This window comes from Zosterops lateralis, assembly GCF_965231275.1.
Source record: "Zosterops lateralis genome assembly, chromosome: 3".
Taxonomy (NCBI): Eukaryota; Metazoa; Chordata; class Aves; order Passeriformes; family Zosteropidae; genus Zosterops; species Zosterops lateralis.
The window spans coordinates 89940428-89963272 of record NC_139764.1 but is presented as its reverse complement, the minus strand read 5'-3'; the positions used below and the strand labels follow the sequence as shown (position 1 = coordinate 89963272).

Here is a 22845-nt window from a genome sequence, read left to right as displayed (position 1 = left end):
GTATTGTGCTTTCTATTGGTACTATTCAACAAATGAAACATTTTATTTAATGAATAATTAAGAGGGGAGTGTCTTAATAGTTTTTTTTTTAACTCAGGTCATGAGGTGGTCACTGAAGGTCTGAGCACTCTTGTTTGTTTTCTTAATAGTACACTTTATTGAAGACTGTTGTCGATCATTAATTCTTTATGATGCTGAAGGTAGGCTTGGTCCCATGCTCTTATAAGTCCTTAAAGGCTTCCACTATTTTCAGCAGCCTCTGCTTGCTCTTTGTATCACCAGTAATGCCCATTAACTGGCAAAGTGTCTCTGTGGGGCTGAAGGTAGTTCTAAAGGTAAAAAGGGGAAAATGGAGTATCTGCAAGAATCTAAAATACCTTGCAGAACTTGCCAGGCAGTTTCTGCATTTACATACGCCAACTGCTTTCTTAAAATCTATTCATTGCCTTTTTTTTTAATGTCCTCTTTCCCTCAGGACTCTATTAAGTGGCTTCCCAAGTCTCCTAAATTGTACAGTGGCCATAACTGGAGCTCCCAGGGCTCTCGCTGGGCCTCGTTGAAAGGAAAGGAAGGTTTTCATGGTGGTAACCTGTACAAACTGAGCTCTGCTAATGGAAAATGGAGAGAAGGAAGGATCAGTCCCGAGCAAGAAGCAGAGGAACTCGAGGATCCTGATGATGTAAGTAGTCTTTGAAATCTGGAGAGACAAAGTGTATCTATGAAGAGGCTACAGCTGCTCACGCTGCTGTGCAGCAGAGCACTTTGGGTTTGAGGAACCTGCACTGCTTATACTCTCATGTCCTTGCCTGTGCAGAAGGTACAGAGCTATGTTCAGTGTTTTTCCTTCACTTTGCTTGCAATTAATCCATCCAACCCTCAGGAGTATGGTTCAACCTGCAGGTTAACATGAGTAACCTGAACAATGATGAGACACATTTTTCGCTTTACTCCTGCTTATATCTCCAGTTACCAAGCTCCCTCCATCACTTTCAGGTAAGTAGGTTGTTGGCAGCACTTTAAGCTCAGCGTCTCCCTTAGGCCTGGATGGTAGAAAAGTGAGATTGCAGTGCTCCTCCACTGCATGTTAATTCTGGGTGGTGCTCTTCCAGGGTTCTTATGTCTGTGAGCCCCTGCTTGCTGTAGTTTTCCAGCCTGTGCCTGCCAGGTGTCTGTCACCTGTGCTGCAGCCTGGCTGTCCTCTTGGTCCTAGCCTGGGAAAAAGAGGTGGTGATTACACTTGTGCAGCCTTTCTGTTTCAGGGCATTGCTTACTCTTCTTCCTGGTGTTTGCTGGGAGATGAGGGAGGAATTGGGGCTGCCACTCCTCTTTTCAGGACCTCTGCTTCCTTCCTAGCCCCTGTGAGTGCTGCTGGTGTGGCCCCTCCTCCAGCCCACAGTCATGGCTCTTGCTCATGGCCTTCTTCCCTGGCACCCACAGCACTGCAGATGTGTCTGGGTTAGTCAGACTGGCACTGTAAAGAGAAATCTCTCTCAGGAGAAGAAAGGTAGTGAATGTTTTATGTGACACAAAGCTAAGCAAATTCCCTTTTAAGTGAAAATGGAAGCAATCATGCCTTTTATGCTTTCCCTGGGGTTGGCAATGCTTCTTTCCATCCCAACCAAAAAGACATTGTGGGAAAGTGCCAATATAGATTGAAAAATAAAGTGTCCACTGGGGTGCTGCACAGCTGTTCAAGGTAATGCCACTGCTTTATATTTTGGTATTAAACTTCCAAGCTTAGAGAAACACTTATGGGGTTTATTTTCAGAGGTATTGATGTGTGTTTTCTGCATCATTTTACTGCCAAAGCAGAAGGATTTGGGCAATTTGAAGATCTGATTTCACCTTAACCCAGAAAATGAAGGAGCAAAAATCAGACAAATATAAGTAAAGCATTCCTAAAATGTGGACAGAATTTGGGCATCATGTCTGAATTTAATTTAACCCTTTGTCAGGAAACTGGAAAACATTTTGAAAAAAACCCCTACGTTTTGCAAACTTGTCTGAAGCTTTAATTGTTTGGTGGATGTATTTTAATTGTGTATTTCTCTTTTCAAGCCCTTGTGGTTTAGCTAAGCATAGGGTGACATTCTGAGCTCTTCACTGCATCTCAGACTAGGTTGACCCTAGAGCCAGGTTTCAGAGTAGGCTTTAGGATGCACCACCTTTGAGGTTTCATTTCCAGAGGACTCATAAATCACTTGAGTTTGCAGGTCTCCACTCACTGCCATTTGCAACTGAAGTCAATCCAATGATTGAAACAAAGTCTTAGATATGTAGATGCAAGGTAGGGGCTTGCCTTCCCTCTCACATCTGTGCTCCTAAAAATGGAATGTGAGTTTTGAGAAACTGTAAGAAACATTTTATCTTCTGTATGGAAATACCTTTCCTTTGCTTTTTGTGTGTGGTTCCTTCCCCCAGAATGGTGGATTCAGTGCTACAGAGTTGCCAGAGGCTGCCCAAAATAGTCTTGTTCTGGTGCTCTGTCATTTTCACAGAGCACTGCAGAATTTATGCACATATGGATATGTGTGTGTTACATGTGCTTGTATGTGCCAGGGAATCTAGTGAAAGGCTATACGAAATCCTAGTCCTCTCCCTGTTCCCACTGTTTCAACCTCAGTGCTGAGGGCAGGATATGCCCAGAGAAATAAGGTAAAAGAAATCTTTGTATGTTTGCAGTAAAGTTCCAGTTTTGTCTTCAGTGAGATAAATTCTGTCATACAGCAATGTGAGAGTGAGGAACAAATTCATGTTAGCACGGGTAAGGTCTGTGTTTCAGATTCTCCTTGCTATTGCTGTGTTTACCTTTTTTATCTTTAACCCTCAGGAACCGATTTCCAAGTTTTCCGGCAGCCTTTTTGATAGCAACGACAGCATGCGAGATCAAAGAAATCCAAGAGCAACACTTCAAGAAAAGCACAAGTTGGCAATGAAAGGGAAGACTCTTGTAGGATCTAATGCCAAGGGGCAGCCACCTGTGTCAGCAGCAGGCAGCTTCCCCCGCGAGAGCGGCCGGATCGCGGAGGAGCTGCCGGTGCTGGATGTGCCGCAGCCCCCGCTGAAGGTTTGGAGCTGCTGCATGGGCTGGGCTTGCTGCTGGGGGGCTCTGCATGTCTGTGGGGCAGTCCCTCTCTCTGTGGGGAACTCCTCCTGGGTGAGGCAGTTTATAAAAGATGCAGAGAAGGGGGGACATTGCATGGCAGATGTCATGAGTCTTACCTTTAGGAGAGTAGGCTGAGGGTTGTCATTGCTCCCTGTGGCTTATATGGAAAAAGAATTTCCCATTATAAAGCCCCACATTCCTTGTAGCCATGCATCTCACTTTAGATATCCAGCTTTGGTATTGTGAGGCCAAGTCAAAGGTATGTGCAGGTGGGCACTGAGCTGAGTCTTTGTTCAGTCCATGGTTTCAAAGCAGTGGTGGCAAGTCTTGCATGTGCCAGTGTTGAAGTGTAGCACCATTTTTCTCTGAGCTGGGCTCTCCAGAGGCATGTCTGCTAGTGTTCAGAGTGGGAGGTAGATTTTTCAATGCTCACGTAATTAATAGGTGATATTTTTGATTAATCAAATATTAATTACTTAAAATTATTTAAAATTATAATTCTTTTCCAGGTAACCATTACTGTGTGCAGTCAAATGGGGAGTCTTGGTATTAGCATTGCTGGTGGAAAGGGCTCATCTTCATGTAAAGAAAGTGATGAGGTGCATTTCATTATTCGAAATTTACCTAGTGATTGTTAGGAATAAACTGATGAGTAGTTCCTTGAGTTACTGTGTTTTGTTGTTTGATTCCTGAGATTGTCCTTCATGTAATATTTCCATCTTTGCAAAGCTAACAAAGGTGAACATAGGTAGCTTATTTCCCAGAGTAGGATTTGGCATTAGATTTTGATGGGAAGCTCCAGAAGAGATGATTTGGGAGAGATACCCAAATGTAAACCAATGATGTTGCAAAGACAGCCTGATGGCTGAAACACTGTTGTCTAATTCTCATTTTCTGCCTCAGTTTGGGGTCACTCCCTTGGTAATCCACATGCCTCTCCCATCTCATTTGCTCATTCCCAGGAGCTAACTTGATTTGAGAGAAATATTTCACACATCTTCTCACTAATTTATCTTTTAAATAAATCTTTGTTTTCCAGTCTGTTCCCCATGGCGCAGTGTAAACAATTACTGACTTCTGTTCATTGTTGTATGTGTCAGCCATGGAGGCTTTTTTTTTTTTTTGTCTTGCTAATGTGCTAAGGCATTTAGTTTTTAATTTTATGGAGGCAACCGAACAATAAGTCTTGAAAATTAATTACTTCCCATTTGCTTTTTACATCTAAGAACAGTGGGAGAAACTGTCACTTCTGAAACCTGTGTTTTGTGTTACCAGGGAATCCTGATTGCCCGGCTGCCAAAAGATGGTCCATCAGACTTGGCTGGGGTACAAGCAGGAGACAGAGTGGCTGAGGTAGATGGGTTGTTTGTCACTGTGGAGTGTGTTCTCGTTTTTGTCTTTAAAGCAAACCACTTAGAGTTGGGGAACTTGAGAGGCAGATCTAGGCTTGCCTTAGTAGCTTTTTAGATACCTGCCATTATGAAGAAATTATAATAACATTAAATTGTTGTATTCCTTCTTATTATGTTCTGGTTGTCAGATCTTTATGTTTAAAGGGCTTAACTAAATATTATTCACTTAAATGAATGATTTACAAAGAAAGATAATGGTCTTAGTAAGCAGTTATGTAAGCATAAATGCAGTTGTACTTGAGCTATGCTTTCTTGTGACATGGTATTAGATTTACTAGATGAGTTCATTGCAGTTGCAACAAAGAGATATAAACTAGAGGAGCTTATTTCCCCAAGGTAATTTTTGGTGGGAAGGGAACAGCTCAAAATAACTCCCCTGATGGAGGCTTGCAGTGCCAAGGGATAAATGAGTCTCTCAGGCTGCTCCACCTCAAGCCTCATCTTTCCTAGCAGAAGCCACATTCTTGAGCTTCAGAATTTCTCAAGAACAATGGGAATAAAATGGTCACATAGAGTTTTATGTTACATACTTTCACTGTACTGTTTGGTTTCTACCTGCTGAGAGTGGTAGAGGAAGAGAACCTCTATGAAATTACTTTGCTGGTCCATATTTCTTTCAGTTCTTGTTCTCTTAAATTGTCGTTTATACTTTGTTAGATTAGTAATTTTTACTCCAGCATGCTCCATGTTCAATTAAGGTGGGATAGGACAAGCAATATTGTATGTCTGTTAAATTGTCCGGAATAATGATACAACCTGTATCAGCCAAAGACTATTTAATGACAAATTAATCTACAAATTTTGTAAAACTATGCTATGGAATTACTAATAGAGGGTGGTCTTCCATAATATATAAATACTCTGCTAGTTTAACAGTCCTTAAAAGGTTAATTATAGATAAAAATCTTTATAATTCTACATTTTTTTCTTTTTTCAAAGTTATTTTAACAAATGTGAGAGAATTTAAATAATTCTCTACATATTTCACATTATCAGGTCATTGAGGAAAAGACCCCAGGATTTTTAGTTGTGCCTTTACCTTCTGAACAGAGTTTCTGGTCAAATTAGTATCTTAAAAATCAACTCCATTGCTCAGGTTCCTCCATGAGGCTATAATTAATTTTTTATTTTGGGGGCTATTTGGAATGTACTAGGTGTTAAAGTCTTTTCAGTTAATCAATAGTAAAACAAGTGAAAAAGAGAAGATATTTCTGTTCCATCCTGTTCTGCCTGCTGTTATTGTACAAATAGTTAGGATTTCTCCATCTCCCACAAGATGGCAGAATCATTCATCTGTTTAAAGAATATAGAAAACAAATCTGCTTTTTTTGTGTCTGTCACAAGAAGGAATCAATGCAATGGGCTGTGCTATAGAAATACTAATGTTTTGACCACAGGATTAATCTTTGTACAAATAACAAGCATTTTTCTCTTGACACTATGTGCTACAACTTCTTATACTTGAACTGATAATTTCAACAGTTCAAATATAAAATTCACTAAAAAATGGGAAAGAGCAAGAATTGCAATCTTATTTGCTTTTGTTGTACAACGACATGTAACAATAGGGCCAGGTGTTTGTATACTAACTTTAGAGGGAGGGAACTCCTCTTCTTAAACAGTATTCAGAATAAAAATATATTTCTGGTGTTTTCTTTTAAAGGCAACCTTTGTTTCAGAACCTGGTGCCCTTGATGCTGGTCCTACTGAAGCTTCCCCCAAGGGCAGCCCCTTTCCGACAGTCAACCATGTCATAACAGTAAGTAGGATGGCCCCAGGAAATAACAAGTCACTCTTACCTAAGAAATTTGTGCTGTCTGTCATTAATGCTAGTGCAGACTGGCACAGAACTCAACACATATCAAAGATCAGAGACCCTACCAAGTGTTTATGTGGTTCTCACTGCAGCTGGGACATGGCTTCTGGAGGAGCTCAGCTCCTGGGTGAGCACTTGTGTAGCAGAGCAGAGCTTTTGAAGTACTCTGGTTTGGGGACTTTAGGGTGGTGTCCATTCCCCCCAGTCTGAGTCATTATTCTGTTGTCTGGACTCTGTCTCTAGCTAATGGAACGAGCAGCATTTCCAGGGTCCCTCTTTTAGGAGGGAGAGAGTGAACAGCTACCTGGAGGTGACCATTTTCATCTTTTGACTGGAGGAGGGAACTTGTGTCACAGGCTAAGACATACATGTATTTTAAGTGCCTGGTGAGAGAAAAACTACTGCACATGTCACAGAAGGCAACAGCTGAGCCTGCAGGGTGACTTTTAGACATCTAGCGTTTTGAACTTTTGTAGCAAGTTCAGCTCTCTGAAAACCTATCCTAATCTTGGTCACCTGTGTGCACAACTGAAACTATGGCTTTACTAGGAAGGCACAATCAAGATCAAGGTATCAAATAATTAAGGTCAAAAATCATCTTGTTTGTATGGAGCGTGAAGTACCAGAAGCAACAACTGTTTCTCCCACAGCAAATGCCAGAGGAATGCTTGTTTGATTCATCTTCTTTCAGTCTTTCTTGAAATCTTTCTCTGTGAATACCATTTACAACCCAGCTAATGGCAAAAAATGAAAGTATGTATATTATATAAAAGACTATAATCAAAGACTATAGTTTTTATTAATAATTTAGATAACTAACGTTAGTTGTTAGTTGACTGAAAAAGTGAGCAAACAGATCATGCAACTGTTTTAATCTGATTTCCTCTGTTAGTCACTGCTTGACATGTTGAGCTACGGTTTTTGTCCATGAGATAGTCTAAGAAAGGTTTTCCCTTCTATTAGTTGCTTAAAGAAACTTACTTGGAGGCCTCTGGCCTCCAGCATCATCTTGTGAAACATTTAGACCAGTTTTATTTTTTTATTTTCCAGCTGAAAACACTTTCACCATTTTTTAAAAATTATTATTTATTATATTATTATTATTATTGTCCAGTTATACCTGGTAGCTGTTTCTTACAGTCTTTATCAGCATTGCAGGAAGCATGAATCTTCCTGTTAGAGGAATCACTGTTGAAAGGGTTTATTCAGACATTGGCAGTTGCCTGGATCTGTTGCAGTAGTATCTGACTTATAGTATTTTCATCCAAAAAGAAGAAATTGCTGTATTTTTATGTTGTATGCTTCCCTTTAAAGTTCTTTATCAGTAGTGAGGGTAGGAGGCAGATTAGACTGAGATGCTTAACTTAGAGCTGAGTACTCAGAGGGAGTCAACTGGCTGAATATGTTCTGAGTGTCAAAAGTAACTGATGTGCAAGTTCTTTTGTGAAGAAACATTTGTATTTCTGGTTTTGTTTCTTTTTTGGAAGCAAAGTCTTTGTGCTGTAGCAAATGTTACTTCCTGTAGCCTGGAGCAGCATTCATCAATTTTAGGGATTATGGGTTTATGGGGAGTATCCTGCTGACTTGGGACTGCTCAATTTCTCATCTGTTCCCACTTTGAAGTCCCCCTTATTCCTCAGTAACTGAAGGAAATCTTATTATCTGAAAAATGTTTAGAGCCTGGCTTCTCGTGGAGGACTTGCTTTGCACGTTCAGATAAGCAGGTGGCGGTAGGACCTTAATGCAGAATCTTCCTCTGTGCTGGGAATATAGGAAGATTTATTTCCTTCGTGTTTCTGATCAGGTTTCAATAGAAGATGGTTGTGTCTACCTCAAGGGAGGGAAGAATTGGAGCATGACAGAGAAACCAGAGACTCCTATTACTATTCTGCAAAAACCGAGTATGTGCCAGATGGTGTCATCTTTCTTCTCCCTCTCTTCCATGTCATCATCCTGCCTTTCAGCAGATACTGTTTTCATCTGTTTATTTTTATTGACTTAAAAAAACTTCCTTTTTGCATATGCTCCACATGATAATATTTGTCTCACTCTTGCTAGCCACAGCCCACCCCATCTTTGAGTCTGCTGCTCTGGCATTACAACAGGCAACGCTGCTGCCAGGTTCAGGTTTCCTCTCTGTTTTCCACAGGCTTGGTTGTTCTAACTGCTTCTCAAAGGCTCATTTAATTGTTAACTCAGCCAGCCAAACTCAATTTCAAACCCTTTGTGCCAGCTTTAAGATTTCATGACAGTGTGAATGACCAGTAATTAATTGGACAAACGAAATGTTCTTTCACAGTGAGTCATTGTTTTGCAAAGGAAAAATGAGAATCTTCCTTGATTTTAATTATGATTGAGTATTTTGCTGACATGTAGATAGAGGTCTCAGAACTTTAATTACAAGTAGATAGTTTTTGCATACAGTATTTTATAGACTTGCCTAAGTTATGCAAATCAAGCCTCAAAAATGTGAGAACATATTTTACTTGAGTTTTTATATATATATATGTAAATATTTGAATTGAACTTAAAAAAAAAAAAAAATCAGGGATATAAACACATGCCCATGCTGACTTTAACAGCAAGAACTTTAACTTGGATTCTAGACTCTTCATTTCCAGTTCTGTTATTGTTTCCTATCCATCCTCTCAAACATAGAGCCAACTTTTCACAATCTTTCTCTGTCATAAATATTTTCGTTCAACCTCTGACTGAAATTCACAGAGCATTTTGTCTGACTGAATGGAGAGTGTTGACAGGTTTCAGCATCTTCTATCGTTTCATAACATGCATCATCATGCCATCTTCTTTGACTCATTTTTAGGGCTATCAACATAATAAGGATATTAGATACTTTGTAATTAATATCAAGCATTCAAGATAGTTTAATCTAGTATTTAACTTAAATTTTTAGCATACTATTTGGTTTAATTTTATACGTTTGCCCTGGGAATTTCTTCAATTATATTTTTTCATATAGGTCACCGGGGGTACACATGGATAGTGGAATTTTCAAGGAAGGTTGAAGTAAGAGCTACCAATTAAAAGTGATTGTGTGAATAAATAAAAAAATAAGTGGTGAAGCTTACACTACTGAAAAAAATCTGAATAACTTCTTCAGGCTAAAAAAGCCAAATTTTTTGGCTGCTCTGCTAAAAACGCAGAGATACTTAAGCATTCTTAAACCTGCCGAGAAAACAGACAAATGTACTAGAACCTGTAACATGTATCAAAATGAAATCCTCTTGTGCCTGCAGAAAGTGCATAAGCAGATACACCATCTCCCACAGTATGCAGTTGCTGGTCTTCTGCCTTTGCCTCATATTGTTCATATGCAAGTCATGAGAAATCTTACATGGATGAGAATCCCAGCAGATCTACCTTCTTCATTTCCAGCTGATAAAGACTTTTCAGGAAAAAACCTTGATCCACTTACATTGGTTAAAAATATTTGAAAATCTAATTATCAAACCCTTTATTTATTCATCTGAACATGTTCTAAACATATCAGAAAATTGAAATCATACAACATAAAATAAAACTTTTGTTTCTTTAGTCATTGTCTTACTTTGTTCAATTTTAAAAGCAAAGCCAGTGGAGTACTCAGGTCAGAGAAGCAGTAAAAAAGGAGGCAACTAAAGTAAGACTCAGAATGTCCTTATCATGAACAAAGCCAGGTTTCTTCTTAAGCTTGTTTCAAACAGTAAAGACCTTGCTCACATCACATACAGTGTCTGACCGATCTGTAGCATAAGATCTACTACTTCAAGTTTCTTATAAGAAACTCCTTTATCCCTTCTCCAAACATTTTCATGACTCTTTTAATCTTTTCAGGTAAGGGGTTGTTGTATGTTATTTTTTTTCTATTCTGACAAGCTAAGTTAGTTTTAGAAGTTAGGAATCTAACTCTCCACTGCCTTGCATCTTTACAGATGTAGATGTAGATTTACATACATTTGCAAAGAGGCGGTATGAGCCTTGTTGATTTCGGTAACCTTAGCCATTGTGTGAGCTTCAGTGGAGTGTAAGCACCCATGTGCCATGTGATTGCCTCCTCCATTTCATCTCCTAGTTTGCTCCTGCTTTTATCTAAGCTACTGAGTCGAAATGAAAGATAAAAGGTGTGTGTTGTAGGCACTGTGTTTGCCTCCATAGTGTAATGGTTAGGGAACTTATTTTGTGAATCTGAAATTAAGTTCCTGCTCTCAACAAATGCTTCTATTTGCACAGTGTATCTTTTTCCTCTCTTCCTTTTAATTAGTTTTCTCACAGCACTCAGTCAAAACGGACTCATTTCAAACTTTACAGTTCTTGGATTTTTTAAAGCTTGTAATTAACAATGCTAAATAAGAAAAAAAAAAAACTTTTAAAAAGGCAGAACATGAATTGATCTTTTCAAGTTACCATATTAAAATACCTCCAAGTTAGACAAAATTGACAAAGTGAGCCCATCATATACATAGGTAGGCAATACAAGCACTGCAGACAATATAAGCAAAAACATGTAAAAGACAAACTCAAGCAAGGCACCTTGAACTATGCTGTAGGACATAGTGTAATATTTCAGAATAAAAGAGGATAAGTATTTAAAGAACTACACAAATAATAAGCACTGGCTCCCCTTGTGAAAGGCATCCTCATGGGCTCTGCAGAGGAAGAGACTATACTGAGTTCTTGCAGGCTTTCAGACAGCCACTGCCTTTCACAGGGGTGATGAGTTTTCTTCAAAAAATCAAAGAGTTGGCAACTTGGACCATGAGTAGCACTGCTTATGGGGGCAATGCCTTTTAAGTCTCCCAATGTGGTCAGAGCAATGCATTTTCTTCAATGTTTTCATAGCATCAGCCCAGAAATGATTACACACTTATATGAAAATCCGTAATTCAGGTTCCAGTGTCAGGGAAGTCACTATCCAGTGGTACATTAGAAGATGAAAGAAATGTAGCAAGGACAATTTTTCATACACAATTTGAATCACATAAGAGCCTTTTATGCTTGACAGCATTGCAGATATGACATGATGAGGATTGGTCTTCCATTTTTGTTGTGAGTTTGACAGAGCTCCCTCATTCTTGCCTTGTGCATTGCTCTTGGGAGGCACTTGGCAGAGAGCAAGAACAGACAGGAGCTTTGCTCTAAATGTGACATGAGCAAATGTTATATATACTGCATGCTGGAAGACAGATGAAACATGCAAGATGTTCTCTTGCTATTCCAAGAAGTAGAGAAAACACTCAGTTTTAAACTGAGCTGTAAAATATATCAATATCTGGAAAATTCACACAGAGGAAATTTCCATAAAATCATAGAGTGATTTGATTTGGAATGGACCTTTAAAGGTCATCTTGTACCCCACTTGTAGTGACCAGGGACACCTTCCACTAGAACAGGTTGCTCAGAGCCCCGTCCAACCTGTCCTTGAATATTTCCAGGAATGGTATCCACACCTCTCTGAGCAACCTGTTCCAGTGTTTTACTGCTTGTCTGGTTCATTGAATTCCAGATCATACTGAGCTGAATTAGATTTTGGAGAAAATCACTGTGCACAGTGTAGAAGCAGCTACAGGGAAGAGGGATGAGCTGGTGGGGTAGCCCCTGCTCAGGGCCCTCACCAAGCTGCTGCACACAAAACAGAGGCAACACTTCCGAAAGCGTGATGCCAAAGCTCCTCTGTCGGTGCTTGAGAGTAGTGCGGCTGTTCCAAGGGCAAGGATGAACTGAATTATGTGCTGCCCTCTCCCAGCCGCGAGCAACAAAAGGTTTTGTCGTGAGCCGGTTGCTCCCTGAGGGCAACAGCACAGGTCACAGATTTCCTTGTGCAGAGGTCTTCTGTAGCCAGTGTAATGACGTGCTTCATCCATGCCTCACCACAGATTTATCTTCCCCAGAATGCAGGAGAGGTTTATACCTCTCTCTCCATCTGATTTCACAATTTCTGGAGTTTTGCCATAGATCAAACACAGCAGTAAAATAGCACTGTAAAGTGCTGGGGAGAGGGACGCAGCCAGGGATTTCCAGGACCAGGAGAGTTGAGGGTGCGCCATAAAACACATACTTATTGAAACGTCCCTGATATGCTGTGAAAGTGGAGCTGTGTTGAATGCCTAGAAGGGATTTCCAGATTCATGTGTTTTCATACATACAACCGTGCATCACCTTGTTTCTGCCCACACCCCTCGACCCTGCCCCAGCTGCTGTCCCGGCTGCTGTGCCCGCTCCCGCCTGGAGGTGGAGTTGCTTGTGAGTAATGAACTCACAAGGAACTAATCTCATCTCTTTCTCTCTCTTTGACTTGTATTTCCTTGTTTCCTTTTGGGGATAAGGTTGCTTTTATCTATTGTTGCTGACATCAGTTCAGTTAAGAACACCATCGGATGCCTGTTTGTTGTGAACTGTGCAGCAGCAGATCTGCCCCTTTTCTGCTGTTCTGTTGGATGCATTTTTGCATCCTCTTTTTAAAGTTTTTATTTAAAAGTCCAGCTATGTAATATTTTTTAGGCATGAGTAAATGCCTTATTTTACTAAATTCGATTCAGACAGCTTCTTCTGTGAATACAGTCATTATCGATTGTGATCTTTTGCGTCTAGCAAAGGACTGTTTTAATTATTTAGTGAGAAGTCTAAATTTCCTGTTCAGGTCTAAAAAACTGCTTCTGTCCCCCATGATGACAAAACAGGTAAGACTAAGTATGAAATCATAACATTATTCGTGAGGTTTATGTAAACCCCTGCACATGCTCTCAGTTGTGTTGGTAATTTTGTTTTCCCCTGTTTTCCCCAGTTTAGGTACCATCCTTAGCACTGGAGTCAGTGAAGATCAACTGTAAAGTCAAATTTTAAAAATATTCATAATTTAGACACATGGAGCTGAGCTAGGCAGGCATTCCTATTACAGGTATTTTCTAGCTGGGGAATATTTTCTTTAAAAATTTGCCTGCTTGAGCTAGAGTTAAAAGTATGTCTGGTTTTCGTCATAAAAAAGGTCAATCCTAATTCTTTTTTCCTGCCCTTATTCCATCAAACTTTGGCCTTTCATGTGTTGTTTCACCTTCTGATTTGTAGCCTCTGTCCCCAGCAGCTGGCCTTGCTGCCAGCTGTGATTTGCCCTGTCGCTGCTGGTTATGCCTTTGATGAGAAGTTTGGGTTTTAGCTCTGACTCTTGCCTTGAGAACTTCCCTCTTCAGCTAATATTGGAGTATGGACCTGTGGGCTTGGAGAAGCCAGGGAAAGGGAAAGGCTTATAAAAAAAAAAAAAAAAAAAAAAAAAAAAAAAAAAAAAATGATGGGGTTTGTTCTGTTCAGTTTTAGTTTTGAAAAAAATATAAAAAGACATAATGAACTGTCTTTTATGGACTGTTCTGAAACCTTTTGGACAGACATTTTGATTAGAAGTAGGTAAGGAAAGCAAATGTGCACACTGGAAGTTAAAAATTATCAGATGTTAACCTGTTGGCAAGACATCTCATTTATCACGTTTTATTTTAAAAACTGCTTTCACGCATCATAGCTAGTTGCAAGTTTGTTCCTCTTCTGTTTCAGTATGAAAGAGTTTTTGCAGCCAACAGTACAGCTGAATAGCCCCAAGTTGTTTAGATGGCTTTATTTTACTTCTTCCTGCAGAGGACCAGGAGTGCACAGGCAGCCCCCTGTCTGTGCTCCAGTTGAAGGACTCCAAATTTCAATGTAGGCTGTTAATCCCATTTATTGAGTGTCTGAAATAATTTGATTTTTAGTTATGTGTGATTCAAACAAAACTGAACTTTTTTTAGTGTAGAAAGTCATAGTGGTTATGTTTAAAAAAGTGACACAAACAAGGCAATGAAAGAAGTCTCCACAGTGAGCCCACTGGTTTTACTACAGGACATGTCCACCTTGAAGTTTACTTTTTAGGCACTGAAAATGTAATTTCAGGGGAAAAGGGAAAATAGTAACTTGTTTCAAGTAATTATTAATGCATTTTTCTGAAAAGATATTCTATGTATTTTGACAATTTGAGATTGAATAGTAGTTGCAATATTATTTAAATAATGATATTTAAAGCATGATGATGGAAAGTGAGTAGGAGGACTTTGCAATTTCAACGTAAGTATTTTAAACAAGTTCAAACACTGCTGAGTAACCACCAGTGGAAAACAATGGAAAAACAGAAAATCTAGATAATTTGTCCTCCTACACTGACATCAATTTTTTTTACAGAATTATCTACTGAAGATGGAAGTTTCACACCTTCCCACATGCCTTAGATGAGCAACACAGGTGCCTGTACTGGAAGGGTTTTCCTTAGTGCCATCCTAAATGTGTTGCCCTGTCTGTAATGGGCAGTGGAAATAGCTTACTTCCTCTTTCCTGTGCCATTTTTTCACATGGGAGATCTGTTCTTCCTATCTTCCCTCGATCATGCTGCACTAGGAAATGTACATTCAAATATGAATACTAAAGAGAAGCTCAAAGAGCAAAGCTTGCCTATTTAATAGGGTAACACTGAGGTCAGTGAAGAGAAGCAGGGAAATATGAAAGTGGAGGTAAAATCCCTGGGATTCTGCGAAGCACTGGGTTTGGGAAAAGGATGTAAGAAAATATAATGCAAGTTTGGAGTTGCTGAGTTTTGTTACTTTCTTTTGTTTGTGGTTTGAGGTTTTTTTGTTTGTTTGTTTGTTTTGTTTTGTTTTGTTGACGAGACTTTCGAAAGAGTAAAGAAAGCTGATAAAGCTTCTATGGTGATGTTCCTGGAGCTTGAGTGAGTGTGAAGGCAGTGATAGAGAGTGCTGGGTTTTTAGGGGATCGTTAAGGGAAGATGGTTAGGCCACTGTGGTAACAAATGTGATGTGTGTTTCTTACCTCCATTTTGTGTTGGTTTTGGTTTATAGAGGAGCTTAATTGGTAACTTTTGCTGCAAGGAGAGAGAGACTAGAGGCCCGAGCCTCTTTTCATTGAATTAGGCCTTGTACAAATGCATGCTGTGTTACCTAGTTGCATTTGTAATTCCATAATTGGCACCATCTTCAACTGAGAGTTGTTTTTTCATTAGTAGCTATGATTCAGATTTGAGGAAATCGGCTCCTCACCCCGTCAGGGAGAGAGGCACAGAGGAGAATGACTGGCCACAGGGGAAGGAGCAGTGATGGTTTAGGGACAGCAGTGGCATGTGTTCACATGTAGTTTCAGAGGGACAGTGGGCAGGGAGACGTGCAGAAAGCAGAGGGACAGAGAATACAGCTGCTCTTGGACCAGGACATTTGATTTGTTAGAAAGACTCAACAGTATGTCTCCAAATCGGCGTGAGTCAGCAGATGTGTGAGCTTTCACCTGCCTGGAGAGGGTACAAAGAGGCTGCTGTAGATCACACCTGAGCCCACTCTTCTCTTGGGGGGAGAGTTTCCAGCCTTTGCAGGACTGCTGGGTTTGAGACACTGTCCAGCCTCTGCTGTAGAAAATTGGTTGTTCATTTAGTGCTGTTTTCTCTTTACCTGCAGCAACATGAAAGATTAGAGGTAAGACTTCCGCAATGCCATGCATTTTGTGGAGCAGTTAACAGAATTACCACAGAAATACTGAAGGAGCACTTTTCATCAATTAAATTTACTTTATAATTTAGACTTAGTTCCATTATAATATATGAAAGCTAGTATGCAAGCAGTCATGAAATGTTTGAAGAAAATCTTTACAGAATTAGTTTTGGTTCTTTGGAAACTGGGGAGTAGGAACCATGGTGAAAAAGAGTACTTAAAAAACTGACATTCAAAACTGACATTCATGGCTAAGGTTTTTCTACAAAAAGACAAATATGTACTTGTGACTCCACATTGCTTATGAAATACATGTCAGTCATGGGGAGGTGTGCACATGTCTATTTTTGAACAGCACAATACACAAAGAAAGGTCTTCCCTGAGTGTTGAACTGACAGCTCAATGAAAAGCAAAGCCTGGTCCTGGATATGACTGTAGGTAACTTAGGGCATAGACCTCTGCAGTAGTCCTTGAGGTGTCAGAATTTCATTATGTGACCCAGTAAATCACCTGTATATATAGATGTGCATTTGCTGTACTGGAAAGCAGCTGGCTGCTGGCTGTTGTTAAGCAAGAAGCATCTTTCAACAAAGAACGGAATCATCCAGTGCAAGAAAAGCTTGTAAATGATGTCATGTGTACATGACAAAAGCAAATCATCCCAGGAGTTGTAGCTTGGCCAGTGCTTAGGATCTATACAGGTTATTTAAAGCTTCCAGAAATGTGTTGTCCTTATTTTAAGCAGAAGAAAAGAAGAGGAAAAAAAAAAGGTATATAATTGGACACTCAGTACACCAGGGTATACACTAAATTTATGCATGGTTTTAAAATTAGTTTACATCTACTAGGGGTGAGATTCAGCTCTGCACTGACACCTGCACCTTGGTGTCTGTGTGTAGTGTGCTGTGAGCTGGGGGGAGTTGCAGCTAATGTCACGGGAGCCTGGGGAATAATTCATTTTACTTCAATGCAGAAACCTCCTGGCTGAAAGTGCAACAGCCACAAAGCATCTATATGCTTGTGCCATTTCCTAAATCAAATAATGTACAGCAAGGAAATAATATATAAACAATTGAATTGTGTGGTGTCAACATTAAATGTTCTCATGAAGTAGAAGTAGCTGAAAAATAAGAAGTTCTAACTTTCCTGAAAATTTTCATACTTCTAGTAAGATGGCCATTTTATTTATTAACATTATCATCTTATCTGTTTGTTAGATATATTGACTCTTATGTGTTTTCATTACATGTTAAACCTTTTTGGGAAAGCAGTAAAAAGGAGGATGATTTTGTGCATCAGAGTGAAAATTGTAATCCATTCGTTGATAAAAACAATTACAGATACATTATTTGACTATATATAAAGAGCCTGACACTGTTTTTTTATCAGTTACAGTATTTAAATTAATTTTAAAACATTGCAATATAATTCTCAAAGAATACAAAAGTTCTTGTCCAAAAAAAATCATTAATCAAATCCGTGTATGCATATTTTAGTGACAAACTTAAACATTGATATTTTCTCTTAATGTTTCCCTTAAATCTATTTTGTCAATACAGAAGCCTGAATATGCATTTTTTCAAAGATTAATAATTGATGTGATTTATGGGTTTTAATTAATTCTTTATTGCTTTCAGGGGGATGAATTGAATGAATAATGAAGTTAAATTATTTTTTCATATTTACTTGTCTTAATTTTTAAGAAATATTTTAATCTTTTTGTCACCTATAGAAGTTTTTTTTAAAGATTAGCTAATGAGAGGAAAGGGCAATTTATCCTAATTTTGCTTTATCAATTTTTTTTTTTTTTAATAAAAAAATTAAAGGAGGGCCAAGGGGAATCGTCCTTTATTGAATGTGGTAAGAAAGATAGAAACAAAGGATAAGGAAAAGTCTGAGGTACTCTATGCCTTCTTTGCCTCAGTCTTTAGTGGCAAGACCAGTTGTTCTCTGGGTGCCAGTCCCCTAAGCTGTAACATAAGGATAGTGAGTGGAATGAAACCCCCATAATCCAAGGGAAATGTTCAACACCTGCTGCACAAATCAGACACACACAAGTCCATGGGGCCAGACCAAGGGTACTGAGAGAGCTGGTGAAGTGCTCACTGAGCCCTTTTCATCATCTCTTGGCAGTCTTGGCTAACTGGGAAGGTGCCAGTTGACTGGAAGTTGGCAAATGTGATTCCCTTCAAGAAGAGGGGCTGGAAGGAGGATTCAGGAAACTTCAGCTTCACTGACCTTATCTTCTATGACATAGTGACCCACTTAGATGTTGTCTTCCCAGAATTTAGTAAAGCCTTTGACTTAATTTCCCAGAGTATTCTCCTGGAGAACCTGGCTGCTCATGGTTTGGACAGGGACACTGTTTTTTTGGGTGAAAAACTGGTTGGATGGCTAGGCCTAGAGAATGGTGGTGAATGGTGCTACATTGAACTGGTGGCTGGTCACTAGTGTCCCAGGTGTTTCCCAGGACTCAGTACTGGGGCCAGTCCTCTTTAATATCTTTGTCAATGATCTGGATGAGGGGACTGAGTGCACCCTCAGTAGGTTTGCTGGTGACACCAGGCTGGATGGAAGTGTTGATCTGCCGGAGGGTAGGAAGGCTCTCCAGAGGGATTTGGACAGGCTGGATTGATGGTCCAAGGCCAGTTGTGTGAGGTTCAATGAAGCCAAGTGTTAGGTTCTGCCCTTCAAGCCCACGCAGAGCTACAGGCTTGGGGCAGAGTAACTGGAAGGCTGCCCAGTGGAAAAGGACCTGGGGGAGCTGGACCTCAGCTGGCTGATTATGAGGCCAGGGTGTGCCCAGGTGGCCAGGAAGGCCAGTGACATCCAGGCCTGTGTCAGCACTAGTGTGGCCAGCAGGACCAGGGCAGGGATTGTCTCCTTGTACTCAGCACTGCTGAGGCCACACCTGGAGAGCTGGGTCCAGTTCTGGCCCCTCACTGTGAGAAAGACATTGAGGGGCTGGAGTGAGTCCAGGGAAGGGCAATGGAGCTGGTGAAGGGTCTGGAGCACAAGTCCTGTGAGGTGCAGCTGAGGGAGCTGGGGGTGTTTAGCCTGGAGAAAAGGAGACTCAGAGGAAACCTCATCACTCTCTCCAACCACCTGAAAGGAGATTGTAAAAAGGTGGGAATTGGTCTCTTCTGCCAACAAGTGACAGGGCAAGAGGAAATGGTCTGAAGTTGTGTCAGGGTGAGTTTATATTGGATATTAGGAAAAAAGCCTTTATAGAAAGAGTGTTCAAGCATTGGAACACATTGCCCAGGGAAGTGGTTGAGTCACCATCCCTGGAGGTATTTAAAAGACATGTAGTTGTGACACTTAGGGACATAGTTTAGTGGTGGACTTGGCAGGGCTGGGTTGGTAGTTGGACTTGTTGATGTTAAAGGTCTTTTCCAATCTAAACAATTCTACAATTCTCTATAGTGTTACACCTCTCACCTGTTTTTCCTCCTCACCTGTTTCCCCTGTCCCTTTAAAATATTCCCATTAAACACTTCCCTGCTCTTGATCTGATTCTTTTCTCTGAAATCTTTCACATCTTGCTGAAGATACCTCGGATAATCCTCACACGCCCTTCCACTTCTGATGAAGATGCTGACCAGTTGCCCCCAGACCCTGATGACTTTGAGCCTGAGGAGCCTGACAGAGCAGAAGGACATGCCTATTCAGACTGTCTGAGCAGTGCTTTTTATCCTCCTTAATAAAGTACTTTTCTGGCAGGAGTTTTCTTTCCCATTGTTTGATTACATTTAATGTAGTACTTGAACCGCTATGCCTTATTTATAGTGAAAACCATTACATGGAGGATGGATTTGTGAGGAGAACACTGTTTGTATTTCTTTGCCTTGAACTTTCCTTTGGCAAGAACTTGTGAACCTGAAATTAAATGCACGAGGTCAAGTTATGTGAATGCCACCACATGTTTCAGTAGCCACCTGTAAAGGTACCCTGCAGCACCTAAATGCAATGGAGAAAAAAGCAGGTGGTTTTTATTCAGAAGATACTTTACCCATTTGGAAACACACTGAAAACAATTGTATAGTTCAGTGCGATTTTTTAAATCTTGTGTCCATGTTTTGTCTATACAGCTCATCCTTCTATCTCCCCAGGTTCCTTTGATTTGTCCCTTTTAATGTCATTTTTCTATGAGAATTAAAAAAAAAATCTGTCTTTAAATAGTGTGTTGTTTTTTTTTACCCACTGAGAAATGTTATCTGTGTTGGAATTCTGTATCTCATTCTATTGTAATAAAGAACAGTTTCTCCAGCTATTTCTGTAATGTGAAGGTATATCAGATTTGAACAGGACATGTAAGTTGTATTTTATTAGATCGAAATGCAGGAGGCACCTTACGCAACTATGTACCTGAGAGTGAAGCAAGAAGCAATTTCTTATGCTTGAGGAACTGTCTGAAACATTTTTTTCCCTGATTCGCATATAAGCAGAACACTTTTAATTTGCCTTACTGCAGTATGCCTGTATTTCACATATATATGTGTGTGTGAGGTAAGCATTTAAGAGGAGATTGTCCTGTACAACAGTTTTCAATCCGTTAATTCTCTTCACTGCTATTCAGGTTTCTAATGCATTTTAAGCTGTTTAAGAAGAACTGTTTGGGACTCTTCTTTATTTGGGGTTCCACAGTGCTGCCTTAACTCAGAGGTGGGGTCTGGCTCTGTTAGACTTGAATGCCATGACTTTCTTTTCATGTACATTAAGTGTGCATTGATGTTTTTTATGATGTTTATACAGTTTATTTTCCTGTAAATGTAATATAGCACAACCCAGTGACTTGGTAAATCCTCATCTTCTATTCACATTCTTGAGAAAGATTTCTCAGGTGATCATTCATATATAATTTCAACGAATGCTGGTAGCTGGCTTTTACAGAATTAGAAAGTTCCTAGGAGGGTATGGCTATTACGAAGAGAACAATATCTCCTACTAACAAAAGGGATATCTTATTTTGAAAAGATGGATTTGCACTAACACTATGGTATCACGTCAATGGCATACACTTTGTCTTTTATTATCTTGTACATCTGCATTTTAATTGATGATAGCAATAAAATATTAAGCTAACTTCATTCATTTGCAAAATGAATATTATCTTAGAATCTGCTATGACTATAATATTAAAGACGGTATAATGTGTGTAAGCGTAGGCCTAAATGATATTGATAAATGAAATTATATTTAAAATATTTGTTTCCCATCTCTTTTCTTCCTCCAGAATATACAGGGTTCTTCCACCATGACAATGTTTGATCAATGCATGTTGCAAAAATACCAGTCTCAAAACCCACAAATGCTTTGTCACTCTAACTAGTAATGTACAATTTACTACTATTTTATTGTGTCTTACTAGACTGCAGAAAAACCCCAAAGCCTCAGCTGTTATAAATCAGCCCTAGATTGCAGAACAAGTTGTAGTTGAAAGCTAGTAAAAGAATTCTGTTGAGAACTTGGTATTTTCTTCCTTTTTACTTCTCATGCACAAGTGTTTGTTTTATATTCCTCATTAGATCTTGAAATCAAATTGCTATGAAAATTACAAGCTTTTAACCAATTGCTGTCACCATTCAGGTAACTTTTAAACACTGAGATTTTTATCTGTCCTTTTTCACTGATTTTCAAGCCAAATTTCATATTGCAGTGTTGAGAATTTTGTTGTGAGTATAAAGTTACAATGGTAACACTCTATGGACATGCAGCTCTACAAAATACATCAATCAAAGCCTATGCTTATTCAAGCTTTGATTAAGAAAAAAAAAAATCAGTAGCAGTTGATTATGTTTTGCTTTTGCTCTGCAAAAAGAGGAGCAGACGTAAAGGTCAGATGCTGGTGAGCACTTAGCAGCAGTGAGTAATGTCTCTTTTGAGGTTTGGCTGTTTGATAAGAATGGGCAGACACAGAAGGTGGAGAGGCTCAATGGGAGTTGGTCTGTTAATGGCAGCTCATATCCTGTGCCCTCATTTCCTGCTGACCTGGAAAGTGACTAGAAAAAACTACTGCCTGGCTGTGGAGCAGTCACTTGTTTTCTATGGGGAATGGGCTTCTCCTCATTCTCAGCCACCATGCCATTTAAAAGATAGCTATGAAAATATATAATGCTTTATTAATGTATTTCATTAGCCCCATCTCATCATTGTTACATCCATCATAGTGGAGGAAGGCATGGCAAACTGTACCAATCAATATGGGAGGGAAGATTTTTTTGTGTGTGTAACTAATCTATTGATGTATATTTTACAGCCTGGGATAATTTGGTTTGCTGGGATATAGCAGTAATATTAAGGGACATCATGTATATAGCTGAAACAATGGATATCTGACAGAAGTCTGTTGTTCCATTCCTATCTATACTCCTCGAGGACAGTAGATGTAGGACCACGCCAGCACAAGGATTGTCCACTTTAAAACAACTGACTTAAAAGACCTGCAAAGAGAAGAATGCATGTACAGCTTCCATGGACTGCCATGTCAGAAAAGGCTCTGAGCTCTTGGAATCAATTTATTGTAACGTTGAAATAACCTTCTTTGTTTTCATCCTCAAACAAACAAACTTCTCCCTTTAGAGAATATTTGTCAAGGAACCTTCTGCTCCCTGTACATGACATGAAGGACTCTGCTTCCTCATGTGCAAAGCAGAGACTTGTGGTGCCTGTGCTGTTTTCCTTTTTCCACGCCTGCTATCTCCCACTCTGTGAGTGTTTGCAGAGCCAGCGGGGTGGACCAGGGAGTGACAGCAGCAGCTGTCGGGTGCTGCGGCAGGAATGTGGACCCATCTCTCTTAAGGATCAGCTTCCCGCCCTTGGCTCCTGGCTGCCTGGAAGGTAAGCCTGCTTCATATGCTGTCTCTGTAGCTCTGACATGGCTCTTCGCTTCTGCAGGGATCCTGCCATGGAATACCAGCTAGAAATGCTGCTGGCGTCCTGTCGTTTCCAGGCGTGTGCATGTGACCGTGGGTGCATGTGACCTGGGCTAACGTGGAGAGTGC

At 39.9% G+C, this 22845-nt stretch overlaps 1 protein-coding gene across 5 annotated transcripts; it reads left to right on the top strand.

Annotated features, from left to right (window-relative positions):
• Positions 1-98: 98 nt before the first annotated feature.
• On the top strand, positions 99-22845 carry LOC310906927 (uncharacterized protein). Of its 5 annotated transcripts, none has more exons than XM_083856645.1 (8): positions 99-335; positions 476-679; positions 2831-3067; positions 3616-3705; positions 4382-4459; positions 6182-6277; positions 8139-8235; positions 19393-19547. In XM_083856645.1, the coding sequence occupies exons 1-8, from the start codon at positions 189-191 to the stop codon at positions 19428-19430; spliced, it is 987 nt and encodes a 328-aa protein (XP_083712771.1). In that variant the 5' UTR covers positions 99-188; the 3' UTR covers positions 19431-19547. The 5 variants fall into 5 exon arrangements, with proteins under 5 accessions (XP_083712771.1, XP_083712774.1, XP_083712772.1 ...); XM_083856648.1 differs by lacking the exon at positions 8139-8235 and adding an exon at positions 14531-14590 and having other exon boundaries at positions 19393-19493; XM_083856646.1 differs by lacking the exon at positions 19393-19547 and adding an exon at positions 9592-9625.

Excerpts from the sequence above, each read along its gene's own strand:
- LOC310906927 (XM_083856644.1), top strand. The coding sequence starts at position 189 with ATGATGCTGAAGGTAGGCTTGGTCCCATGCTCTTATAAGTCCTTAAAG. Across the intron at positions 3,068-3,615 it reads TGCCGCAGCCCCCGCTGAAG|GTAACCATTACTGTGTGCAG; the intron begins GTTTGGAGCTGC and ends ATTCTTTTCCAG. Across the intron at positions 4,460-6,181 it reads CAGGAGACAGAGTGGCTGAG|GCAACCTTTGTTTCAGAACC; the intron begins GTAGATGGGTTG and ends TTTCTTTTAAAG.